The sequence below is a fragment of the Artemia sp. Qi Xiang Cuo genome, chromosome 13 (assembly GCF_049724085.1).
Source record: "Artemia sp. Qi Xiang Cuo chromosome 13, ASM4972408v1, whole genome shotgun sequence".
NCBI classification, from domain to species: domain Eukaryota; kingdom Metazoa; phylum Arthropoda; class Branchiopoda; order Anostraca; family Artemiidae; genus Artemia; species Artemia sp. Qi Xiang Cuo.
In genome coordinates, this window is record NC_142806.1 from 51,589,434 (window position 1) to 51,602,776 (window position 13,343).

At 29.6% G+C, this 13,343-nt stretch overlaps 2 protein-coding genes across 3 annotated transcripts in view; both read right to left on the bottom strand.

Annotated features, from left to right (window-relative positions):
• Positions 1 to 755: 755 nt before the first annotated feature.
• Positions 756 to 5,794, bottom strand: LOC148945399 (uncharacterized; the record flags this gene model as incomplete). The annotated part of the gene is made up of 1 exon (XM_089099032.1): positions 756 to 5,794. A coding segment is annotated over one exon (324 nt), but the record flags the coding sequence as incomplete, so codon positions are not given.
• Positions 5,784 to 13,343, bottom strand: part of kug (FAT atypical cadherin kugelei) — a 413,066-nt gene continuing 405,506 nt past the window's right edge. For both annotated transcript variants that reach the window (XM_089099328.1, XM_089099327.1), the window contains 3 exons: positions 12,677 to 12,781; positions 7,381 to 7,521; positions 5,784 to 5,970 (listed from right to left, as the gene is read on the bottom strand). In XM_089099328.1, coding sequence (XP_088955454.1) covers positions 5,795 to 5,970; positions 7,381 to 7,521; positions 12,677 to 12,781 — 422 coding nt within the window. In that variant the 3' untranslated portion in view covers positions 5,784 to 5,794. The remainder of the gene's footprint in view (positions 5,971 to 7,380; positions 7,522 to 12,676; positions 12,782 to 13,343) is intronic.

Consider the following 13,343-nt stretch of genomic DNA (forward strand, 5'->3'; position numbering starts at 1 on the left):
TTCCCTGAGCTAACAAAAAATTGTTAGTAACAGTTTGGACAGCGGCAATAGGCCTTATTTAAAAAGTCCAAAGTCCGTCCTTAGAAGCAGTTAAGTGTCAGATCCCCCTTTGGCCAATGTCCTCACAGTAGCTTCCAATATTCTAGTCTTCATTCGCAGACTTATCTTCCTTTTCTTCCAAACTTCTTTCAACTATAAAAAATTGATAAACTTTGCAACTACATACCCAGTAGCCTGAGAGGGGGGGGGGGGGGAAGGAAGGGGGTAATTTTTCTGAGCTTGGTCCAGAAGGCCATATAATATAAGTTCACTCTGAAATTATTTGCTAAAGATGTACTCTGCTTTGACGATAGGAATAATATGCGACTTCTTAGACACCTTGTATTTTATTTTCCTTTTTTTTTACTTTCCGTTCATCGGTTTTTTTTGGGGTTTTGGTTCCTGATTTTTTTTTTTTTTTTTTTTTTTTTTTTTTTTTTTTTGTAGCCCGTATTTATCTTGTTTTTCGTTATTAGCATTGCTTTTAGTTTCCGCTCTTTTTTTCCTTTTTTAGCGCTAAGGAAGCCTACATACAAACAAACAATTATTTTGATAAAACCTTTTCTCCTTTGTGTTTCGGAATCTTCTTATTTCCACAAAATCTTATTTCTGAAGGGGTTTTTCCTATTTCTTTGACTTTTAATCAAAATAATTTTTACAATATTTACAAATTTCCTAAATCTACTATCAAACAAGAACAAATGCCAAAATTAAAACATTTCAACTTTTAATCAAAAATCATGTCTGACAAAGGAATTTCCAAAAAATTCCTGAAATAGAAACGTATAAAAATATCATCCCAAAAAGTGGCACCCAATCAGAGATCACGTAAACTACACTCACTTCAAAGATGTACAGTATAATGTACACTAGCCTTATATACATATAAAACCACAGCTGCTATCTCAAGCTGCAAAAACAATTGCACATAGCTCACTAAAGAGCTTTAAGACCATGTTCCCTCAGTTCTTTGTGTTCCTCGTGTTCCCTCTTTAATACTTATGCATCCCAGGGATTATATTTCCGTTTTAATAATCTAATCCACCGAAATTGTAATCTATATTGAATGTTTAAAATACCAAGGACAGTGGAAATTAAGAGTTGTTTTTTGAAAAGCTGTTGTTGAAAAGTTGTTTTTTTCATTTTAGAGCGAAAAATAGACTGTGCTTCAGAGAATTGTAGAAAGATCCAGATGTAAAAAGATGCATTTCGGATACAAAATTTTTCGTGAGGAAAACTTAAAATACTGAGGACAGTGTAAATAAAATGAAGGGTTATCAGAATATTTTCCGGCAGCTCTCGGAATATGCAACATTGGAAAAAATCTTGACACTTCTGGCAAAAGAAAACTTTTTATTAAACCTGGTTTTAAAATTTGATAATTTTTTTATGGTTATAATAAAATCTTCTCCATTGAATCTTTAATCTATATCGAACCATGGACATTGAAAATAACATCAGATTGGCTCAATCAAGAAAATGGAAGCTCACATAGCCTTAAACAAAATTTCTTTAAAAAGTTTGAAATTAATTAAAAAATTAACTTCAGAAGTTTGAAAAATTTCCCGAATTTAATTTGGAATAATAAAGACTTCCATATGCAGTTTTCGCACCAAATCAATATAAATAAATAAATAAGAAAAAAAGAAACGTAAATGAAAAATCAGCAGAAATTATATAAAAATAAATGGCAACAAACAGGTTAAAAAGGTTTATCTTTCCTTTGAAGATATCATTGTCTTTAAGTAATAATAGATTGTTAATTTTTGAATTTTTATAAACGAAAAGCGCTAGCAAACATAGCTAACTATTTCTGATTATTTATTTTCGCAGCTCAACGCGGCAACACCGACGAAAATACGATATTATCCTAAAAACCCCAAAATTTAGAAACAGACAAAGAAAGAAAAACAAAAGAAAAAATGACAGTTTTCAAGTATAAAAGATTTAAGATGGGTCAAGGGGTCAAAAAGTATTTTCATTTTAATGGCCTTGGAATTTTCATTATAATTATATTTTATTATTATTATTATTAATTTTTTTTCCCTAGTTCTACGGTTCCAATGTTTCAATATAAGACGTCATTTTTTTATCCATTTACAGTTTTATCCAACTACTGAATTAAGTTTTTGTAATTGATTTTAATTTTTTTTACATTTTTCGAGATAAGTTGAAAATTGGTGAAACAATCTGAAAAAGCACAATATCTTATTTGTTAAGCAAGTTTAGACCATTCTATAAGAAAGCGTCTAAGTTATATCATAAAACTGCCTTGGTGGACGGATACTAATTATTCAAATCTGAATAAAAAATCTGAAGTTATCTGAAACTAATCAATCTAAATTAATCTGAAACTGATTAATCAAATAACATAAGTATTATACTCTGTTACAGCTGTAGGCTAGTCACAAAGTTGCTTGGTTCATAAGGGGCGAAAATCTTAAGACTTCGAGCAGAAATAAAACAATATTTAAACTTAGCAACTAATATTTTACTATGACTGAGCTGATCATCAATCACGTTATTTAAAAATTGTTGATTATTGAAAAAAAAAATAAAAAAGACGAAAGATGTTGCCTTAATCAATAGATACAGTTTGGTTTTTGTTTCATCAGAAAAATATGATTATATCATCGCTTTCGATGCATTAGCGAAATCTAAAAAAATTAGTAATTTAGCCGTTACCCGTTAGCGGCTAAATTATTAGCTATTAAGCCGTTATTAAAAACACAACGAAGCACAAAAATAGAGTTTTCAACAATGTTTTATAAATTACTTTATAAATTATGAGGCTAGACAAGTTACTTCTTTGAATAATATCAGTTTTGTTTTGAAAAAAGTATTTTCTTTTTCTTAAAAAAAAAATTGAAAATTAAGAAGTAATGAGTCAAATAGAAAGCAACGATTAAGGTGTTTATTTGTGCATGTTAAAAAAAAAAAAAAAACGAATTTTTTAGAGAAACAGATGAAATGGAACTAAATAGGGCATAATATTTTTATTTTCCAGTCCAACTGACGAACTTTGGACGAGAAGGATTGCAAATGGATAAATTGATTAAATACCAATATTTATATATTACGAGCTCTCCCCCACCCCAAGAAAAAGTAGGATACTTGGCAATGTTTTAAAATCTACTTAAAATTTCAGAGAAATAAAATCCGGAGCAAATCCTGCTTTTCCATGGAAATTTTACATGATAAACGTCTGGTTCTAAAAGCATTAAAAAAAGAAAACAAATTATAATAAAACTTGCATCTTAACCTACTGCGACAATGGCAATATAACCTACTGCAAACTTTGGACGAGAACGTTTGCAAATGGATAAATTGGTTAAATATCAAAATTTATATATTACGAACCCCCCACCCCCCCCCAAGAAAAAGTAGGATACTTGGCACTGTTTTAAAATTTACTTTGAAAATTCAAAGAAATAAAATCCAGAGACAATCCTGCTTTTCCATGGAAATTTTACATGATAAATGTCTGGTTCTAAAAGTATTAAAAAAAAAGAAAACAAATTATAATAATACTTGCATCTAAACCTACTGCGACAATGGCAATATAACCTACTGCAAACTTTGGACGAGAACGTTTGCAAATGGATAAATTGGTTAAATATCAACATTTATATATTACGAACCCCCCCCCCCCCCAAGAAAAAGTAGGATACTTGGCACTGTTTTAAAATCTACTTTGAAAATTCAAAGAAATAAAATCCGGAGACAATCCTTCTTTTCCATGGAAATTTTACATGATAAATGTCTGGTTCTAAAAGTATTAAAAAAAAGAAAACAAATTATAATAATACTTGCATCTTAACCTACTGCGACAATGGCAATATAACACTGTTTTAAAATCTACTTTGAAAATTCAAAGAAATAAAATCCGGAGACAATCCTGCTTTTCCATGGAAATTTTACATGATAAATGTCTGCTTCTAAAAGTATTAAAAAAAAAGAAAACAAATTATAATAATACTTGCATCTTAACCTACTGCGATAAAACTTTTTGATAATCTAACAAATGGCAATATTTAAAACTCTAAAAACGTTTTTTCCTAATAGAACTAAAACCAAATTAGTTAAAATTTTAACAACACTGATATTCAATAATCGAAATGACTAATATATACTTTATCACTTCGCAAATACAACAGTTAAATCACACCTAAAATTTCAAAAGTTTCTAGAATTAGTGTCAACTGGGAAATATTTGTCACTAGACAATTTCTTTAAAACTCCATTTTTTGGTTACTATGGGCTGCGAAAATGAAAGTTTGAAAGAAAATGTGCACATTTTAACAATTGATTTAAATAACAACATTGGAGTCATGAATGTCCAATCAATATTTTGGCATTAAACTGGAGGAACCGTTTGGACGGATAGCAACCCTGTTTAAACTGTAATCTGGGCAATTTGTCTTGTTACTAAAACACTTGAAAATTACGACAACAGTTTTTCAATACTTCAAATAATGTTATTTTTTTATCGAAATAACCATTCAAATTTAAAAAAGAATGTTAGAAAGATATAGTAGAAATTCTTCAATTTAATGTTTTCAAAGACATTCAGTTTTTTATATTGGGGTTATTAATAAAAAAAAAATGGTAACATATTCAAATGTTTTTGAAAACAAACAGTGTATGGCCACAACGAGGCATTAAAATATTCAAACAACTATAAAAATGGAAAATACTTGAATATAAAAATAACTTTTGGAAACAAAATTTAACGCCAAATAAAGGTTTCCAGACATTCGAATTTTTGTAATTTTTTTTTAAACTCGCTGGTTTTATATTATCAACCATAAGAACGTTCAACAAACTTAAATTAATTTTGGTTCAAGCGAAATTTTAAGACACAATATTTGAATACCTGGAAAAATCGACATAGTTGAATACCTAACTTGTTAGACATACAAATATTTAATTAACAGTTTTCTTAAAACAAAAATTGTGCTAAATACTAGACAATAGAATTTTCACTATTATAAAAACAAATCTATTAAAATAGCTGTAGCACAGAGAAATTGAGGGAGAACTTAAAAAAAACTTTTGAAACCTCGAGCCATTCTTTCGTTCGATTAAATGACTAAAATTCCACAGAGAAAAACGAATCAGGTAGACTTTAACTTTTCGTTTTTTGGTGACTTGAAATTTCACACAGGAGATTTTAAAACCAGTCAAGTTTTAAAAGACTGGTCTAACTATCGAGAAATTCCACCAATCAGATAAAATTCAACTTTTCATCATTTATTGTGACTTAAGTTTCACACAGAAGGTATTAAAACTAGTCAATTTTTAAAAGACAAGTTTTTATCTCTTCAGAAATAAGGATTTTGCGTGATTCGTTTACGAAAATACATAATAGAGGTGAACAAATGAAATAAAACGCACTTTCACCATAGTAAATATCCCCTAATCTCTTTATTTATAATGCAGTTTGCATAACTGATCCAGGAATTTCCCCCGACTCCTCGCAATCCGTTTCTACTAAATCACATACATTCGATATATCACTCATTGACTGGTGCGCTGCGTAACTTGTCGACAAAGATAATCGCTCATCTGGTAGACGTATTTGACTAGGAATTGACACACTTAATAACGAAGGTGCATTATCATCATCACTATCATCAGCATAAGTCATCTCAACATCTGTTTCACTCTGTGCCCCCTTATGAGCAGGTAAGTACAAATTAGGGTGGACTGCATAGTTTCCAGGCGATGGTAAAGAGTCATTCAAATCACTAATTTAACTCATAGGGGCTATCTCACTCCCCCCCGTATCAAGTTGACTGAGACGTAGACCACTTCTAGCGATTATCTTCTCGAAGCTTACTTGCTCATTATGGCTGCGTAAAGAGGCGTCACACGTACCGACTGGAAGCTCTCTAATGGCTAAACGACCGTTCTCATCTAAAGGTGGACCTAGAAGAAATATTTAGTTATGATTAATATTTAATATATTTAATATAAAATATTTAGATATTTTATAGAGACATCTTATATTATATCTAATATTTTAGATTAGATATATTTAGATTAATATAAAAATATTTAGATATTTTAGCCAGTAGCTTGTGATCCAAAGAGTGTATTTACCGATTATGTTTAATTTGTTTACAAGAAACTTTTGCAGTTATAACACAGATTTTATTTTATCTTAAATACCCCCCCCCCCCAAAAAAAAACAAAACAAACAAAAACAAACAAATCCAGACTCCATTTTACACTATGCAAAAAGATATATTTTATTAAATTAAAAAAGTAATTTAAAAGCACCAATTTGATAACAAAAAAAAAAATACAATAGCCATGTGTTAAGGTAAACATGATAAGTACTATTCTAAAAATGGATTTCACCAGCAGACGTTGCCAAGCTTGCATTAGTCAAAAGCGCTAGTGTAATAAAAGACAAATACTGAAATAAAAACAGAAATCTCATAGAAGAAAAAAAAAAGATGTTAAAAAATACGCGAACACCTGCGCAAAAGAGCAGTAAAGGGCTGGAATTACCCTTCAAAATACAATTTTGGTCTCAGAACTATCCGATCCCAAAATTGGTGATCATTCCCATTCCAAATATTATAAAGAGTATTATTATATTGCACACAAATTTACAAAAAAGAGCCTATCGGTTTGTTAGCCCAACTCTAACATCCAAGACATATCTCTTCATATAACAAAAGAAAAGATTAAAGTCAAAAAATCGATTTTGCATTTTTTGGCTTCTTGAAAACTAAATAAATAACATAATAATAAATAATACTAATAAATTAATGCCAATAAATGAAAAAATAAATAAATAACACAAATAAATAAAATAATGAATAGATAATACTAATAATTAAAATACAAGAGGAATAATATTAATAAATGAATGCCAATAAATAAAATACTAAGTAATAATACAAAATAAATACCAATTAATAACATCATAAATAAATAATACAAATATGTATTTTTCAGTATTCCTGTGAATTTTCCGGGAGGGGAATGTTCACAGGGGGAATAATTTCAAATACTATTGAATTTAAAATACGATCTTTAATAATCTGCAGGGGGAGTGGGGGTTTACACGGGAAAGGGAGGGGTATTTTCTACGGGGAATCCTCTGCGGGGGAAATTTCCCTTGAAGTTGGAATTTTCCTTGAATTTCCTTTCTTTTAAGATTGCAACAAGGGGCAAAGCAAGGGGTAAGCTAGTACTAATTAAATAATACTCAGTAAATAGATACTAAACTATAAAATATTAAATAAAAATTAAAATAAATACTAAAAACTAAATAAAAAGGAAAAGAACATAGGAAAAAAAGGAAAAGGAAAAAGGAAAAGATACCGGGTAGTTTGCTTCCATAGTTGTAATCACTGGTTTCGTGTGAGTGGCAAGAGCCTGCATCAACCGTTGATCCTCCCACAACCTCAGCTATATCGGTAGTAACACTAGCATTTGCCCAGTCCGATACGTCCCAATGATAACCTAAAAATTTTAATAGTATGTATATTAACAACAGATTGAAGGTATGAGCTATTTTTCAAAAACATTTCAAAATGTTAACAACGCATTCCGTTGGTTATACTAAGTTAAATAATCTGATCCATTAGAAAACCTCAGATTAGAAAACAAAACCCATAATCATTTGTTAGCGATTTTTTTATGGAAATGTTGGTTTTCTAGGTTCTAGGTTAGTTTCGCGGTTATGCAGACCTACAACTATTTCTGGAACATTTACAGAAGCAGCCAATTCTCTTTGGCTATTTTAAAATGTTAAAATATTGCGATAATTACCAGTTTTTATCAATTTTAATTCGAACTAAAAATTTGAATTAATGGAAAATCTATTCTTATATAGCCTAGTCTTACAACAACAATTTAGAACAGTCCAATTTTTCATGCGTAGCAACTGAACTTTCATTTCACAAAATGTAGATTTGCCACCAAACGTTTTCTTAAGCAATTTGATAATTATCAGTCTTTATCAATTAAAATTGGAACTACGAAATTGGCTTTTGGGAAAAAATCTATTCCTATGTAATATAATATTATAACAACAAATCAGAGGCAATTTTTCAAGCGTAGTAACCTAGCTTTTAATTTGCAAAACGTATATTTGCGTCAGAGCATTTTCTTAAACCTTAGGTCAATAAGATTAGGTCAAAAGTTGTGTAAAAAGGGATAACACCCAGGTAAGGCCGTATCACGTAACCGTGGCGGTTACGAGATTTGAACCAAATTTTTTTATTTATTAATTTATAGGTTAAGTTTATTAGAATGGAAATTTATTAATCAATAATTAGTTACTTAAAAAATACTTAAGAAATTAAACAAAATATGGAAAATTACATAAAACATGCAGGAAAAAATCAAAATAATTAATTTAAATTAATATGCTAATTAATTTAAAACAATATATAGTTTATTTATTGATGAAATTTATTAAAAGATTAATTTTTTCCTTACAGCAACATTTATTGTTTTTTTTAGCAATTAAAGACACCTTAGCCGAAATATCTGCCGAAAGTTCTTGGCCAAAATATCTGCTTTGTTTTCGTTATCCATGGCTGAAAATTATTATTGTTGTTTTTTTCTTTTTATTTAATATAATATATATTTCTTTATTCTTTTTTATTTTTTTTTTTGGTAAGTCGAGTAAAGCAAGCGTGGTCTTAGTACCTTTTAAATAAAAGCAATTAATCCGTTTAGCTTATCCACCTTATCCGCTACACAAAGGTAATGACAAAGGTTTTAAGATTAAATTGAACTAAGGTAAATGACAGGACCAAACTGGAAAGTCAACAGTTTAAACTGAAATTTAGCGAAAAACAAAGAAAAAAATTTGTGGATTATATGAAAGATAGAAGAATTTATAGGAATAAAAAACATAATTTTCAGTATTTCGAAGGGCACTTAACGTTATATGGTGCGCTACTACTATTATTACTCTACTTATTTTGCTGCTTAATTTTATTTTATTAAGCAAAATTTGCTTATCTTTCTTTAATTTTATATATCTATCTTAATATATATTTTAGATTTTATCTTTATTTAATTTTGCTTTTCTTTCAAAATAAATCTGGTTACCCCTTCAAAATAATTCTGAGCCCCCCCCCCCCCCGACACGTTTGTCCGATTTGTAAAAAGCTAACAAAAATGAATATAAACATATTTTTGATGGTTTTTTTTTTTTATTTGTTTTCTGTATATACAAAAGTCTTAATGGTTTGTACGCAAAACTACCTTTTTGAGTAAAGAAAATTGTGGGTTTCTCACTCTGCTATCAATACGGCTGAAAATTTTTTCTTACGAAGATTAACACGGATGAGAGCAACCCTCCTGAAAAATTCACTCCCTAGAAAGTTTTCCCCCGTGGAAAATCACACCAGCAGGAAATTTGCCCCCCCCCCCCTAAAAATGTATGCAGACTTCCCAATAACAAATACTATTTTGCTTAATTTTATTTTAATTACTATGTCAATTTGTACTGTATATTTAATAGTGTTTATAATTATATATTTATACATAATTTATTATATATAATATATATAATTTATATTTTTATATAATTATATATAGTTATATATAATAGTGTTTATAATTTACAGCTTTGAAATATATCAAGTTTAATCAAACTTAGAAACTACTTTATCGTTTCAGAAACTATATACAACAAAACTTTGTTTTTTGCTTAGAGCACAAGTAGCCCTCTAAGGCAGAAGATCAAGAAGGCGAGACGAAACATTTTTAAGTTTAGAGAGGGGCTTTAAACCCTGTACCCTCCACCCCCACCAGGATACAGCCTTGTATATGATTGCCTTGACACTATCCCAGTCACAAAAACTGACCTGAAGAACCTCTCACAAAAATTTAAAGAACTTGGGACTAACTTTTTTAAGGCTTCTCTTCTATCACAAATGGGTCTAATGACCATTTTAGGAGGAGGGAGACATTAGGAGGAGATAATACCAAGAACAATAAGGGGGAGCTATCAAGAACAAGAAGGAGGAGGGGGACGCTCAGAGATTGATTTTAGCTTATAGGTTAAAACCATCTAAAGGCTCGAGGTGGTGTGGGAAAGGGTGAGCTCAGAGATTCATGTTAAACTATCGGTAAAATATCATTTCAAGCTTTTGACGATCAAAAAGAGAATAGTTCAGAGAATAATTTGATTTTTTTTTATTATTATAATCTCTAGGCACCGCCAGAAGGGTGTGTGATGCCCGTGCCGGATCATTTACTTTACCTACCCTGTTAATAAGTACATTTAGTAGAACATTGCTTACTTTAATATTTCTGTTAAAATGACAAGCTACCAAATAAGTGAGAATGAACATTTCTTAGAGCAACGCAATTATTCTGAATACTAAGAACGGAGTAACTGTGTAACGGTGTATTACCAAACATTGAAATTGTCTCTATGTCATAACAGGAGCTTCATGAAAGGAGTAGAGAAGCTTCGAAAAGAATGGGCTGTAGGAGAAGTATGGGTAGCTGTGTTGGCCTCAGATGAGTTATTAGTACCATTAGTTATAATATAATTGATTAGTATTTCTTATTGCTAATTTTACTTAATATTACTAATTATTACTAGCTCCTAAAATCTCAGAGATGCACAAAGATCTTCGTGAAACCCAATATTCCCTTCGATAAGGATTCAACACACTTGAAAGTTTTTTAAAAACTTTCATTAAGCTCGTTAGATTAAATTAAAACCTTAATAAATAATAATTCTTACTAAAAATGTCTATTAACCTCGAAGTGATAAAGTCTCTACTGTAAAAGAGGAAAGAGAAAAGAGAACCGAGGCAAATGAAACAGTATGCAAAAAAATAGAATTTTTACATCCGTAGTCTCTTGTATATATTTATAATTATATATTTATTTGAGAATTGTATTTGGAAATACAATAAATACAAGAAGCTTCAAGAAGTATGACTCGCCAAGTGGTAGTGATATCAAGGGGTACATAGTAATCAATTTGGCTATATTTAGTATTAAAATAGCAAATATATAACAATATTATATTCATGTTATATATTTGAAATAACAATGCATTTTCTAGGCCCGTGCAAAAATTTTTTTCGGAGTGGGGGAGATGATAGAAAAAATATAATTTGATAATTTGCATAAGAATTACCGTTAAATTCAGGAAATATTAAGACTTGGAGGGGGGCTTTATACCATGAAAAAGGAAAGAGAAAAACAAATACTTGAGCAAATGAAACGTTAAATAAAAAAGATCAGAAAACAAATTCGTAACAAATACTAGCAGCTTCAACAAGATTGACCCTTTCTAATTGTGGCGATACCAAGGGTATTATCAAATACCAAATTAATCAAATGTGGCGATACCAAGGGTATAATCAAATACCAATAGTAATCAAAATACCAAAATACATTAATAGTGATTTATAGGATTTAATTTAATATATATTAGCATGCATTATTAACACCAATTTGAATTGAATAATTAAATACAAGAGTAGTTACTACCTTAGGAGCACACATGAAATATTCACGAGGAAGGGAGGGAGAGGTTTAACATTAAAGGCATTGAAGGCAAAAACATCGAAATTTCCAAATATTTCGAATTTTTCCCAAAATACATAAGACCAAAATATCATTTCATGCATTCTTTTTTCATATTTGAAAAGATAAAGATATTTATTTTTATTTTTCCAAAACGACTACTAGAAGCAAATACAGGAGCAAAACAGGGGGCGGATCCAGGATTTTGTTAGGAGGGGGGCGCAAAATAGGTTTATCCGATAAACTTGCGTTAGGAGAAAGTTTAATTAACGCAATCTTGCGTTAATTAAGTAAATTACACTACTTTAGACTACGTTAGGAGGGGGGGGGGATTAGCATCCGTCTTCAACCCTCACTTTTACTTTAGACTTTGACTTTAGTTTACAATTCTTTTTTAGGTTTACTTTTTGACTTTAGGTTTAAGTTTTGAAGGGGGGGGTTAGAATCCGTCCTCAACCCTCACTCTTTACTCTAAATTTTGACTTTAGGTTACAATTCTTTTAGAAAGACTTTTCATACATGAGAGCTGTTGAATTTCAATGAAATGTATTTTTAACGAATTTTAAGACTTTCGCGTAAAGAAAGTGGATCCGGTCAGATACAAAATAATTTCTGTTCAATTAAGGTTTAATTTTGCCCCTTACTTTCAGTGAAAAAAGCTTTTTTCATTATCAAACAAGTTTTATGCTTCAAATAATAACTTTTTAACATCAATTTCAATGACTTTTTTACTTTTTTCAAATAACTTTTTTACATCAAATAATACATCTTATACAAAAAAGATCGATATTGTCGTAAATCGACATCGTGAATCAACTGGGCAAACAATGCAAAAAAAAAGTGTAAAAAGTATATACAAACTCAAAAATCAAAAAGGTCAGCTAATTAAAGGCAATACAATAAGAAAAAAAAACACTACGAAATATATAAACAACTTAATAAATGTAAAAAGTCAGTAAAAGAAAAACAGTTGTCGAAAATAAGAACTAACAAAAAATAAGAGAGCGGATGAATTTAAAAGGGGGGTAAAAACAAACTAGGGTAATATTAGACATGCTCTTTTTCAAATTAAGCAACACATGCTCTTGCAGTTCACACAAAAGCTTACCCCTTCGATTAGCTAAGTGTTTTTCCAAAGAAGATAAGAATTCAGCATAATCTCTTGGTAGTGGGGGCACAGGAGGGGGAACATCTATAGCTCCTGGGTCTCTAGCTAGCGATAGAAATAAATGACTACAGAACAAAAAAGAAAAAGCAACTAAAAAATTTTTTTTTTTTTATTATCGACTGACATGTTTCTGTTTGTGTATGTGCAGTGATACATCATCAAAATTTTACATATATTACACAAACGTTTGTTTAAATATATATTTATTCATCGGAAATTTTTTTTTCTTGCAAATCGCGCTATAGTTCTTTCTGAAAATTGGCATACTACCCTTTTCCGACGTAAAAAAAAAACGATATTTGTAGGTCGTGACTATTAGAAAACTCGTTTAGGGCTTCAATTTTGGAAGGATGATATCATATCATTTTTGAATGATATCACATATATATATATATATATATATATATATATATATATATATATATATATATATATATATATATATATATATATATATATATATATATATATATATATATATATATATATATATATATATATATATATATATATATATATATATATATATATATATATATATATATATATATATATATCACGTCATATGATCTAATATCATACGGATGATACCACAAATATTTGGAAT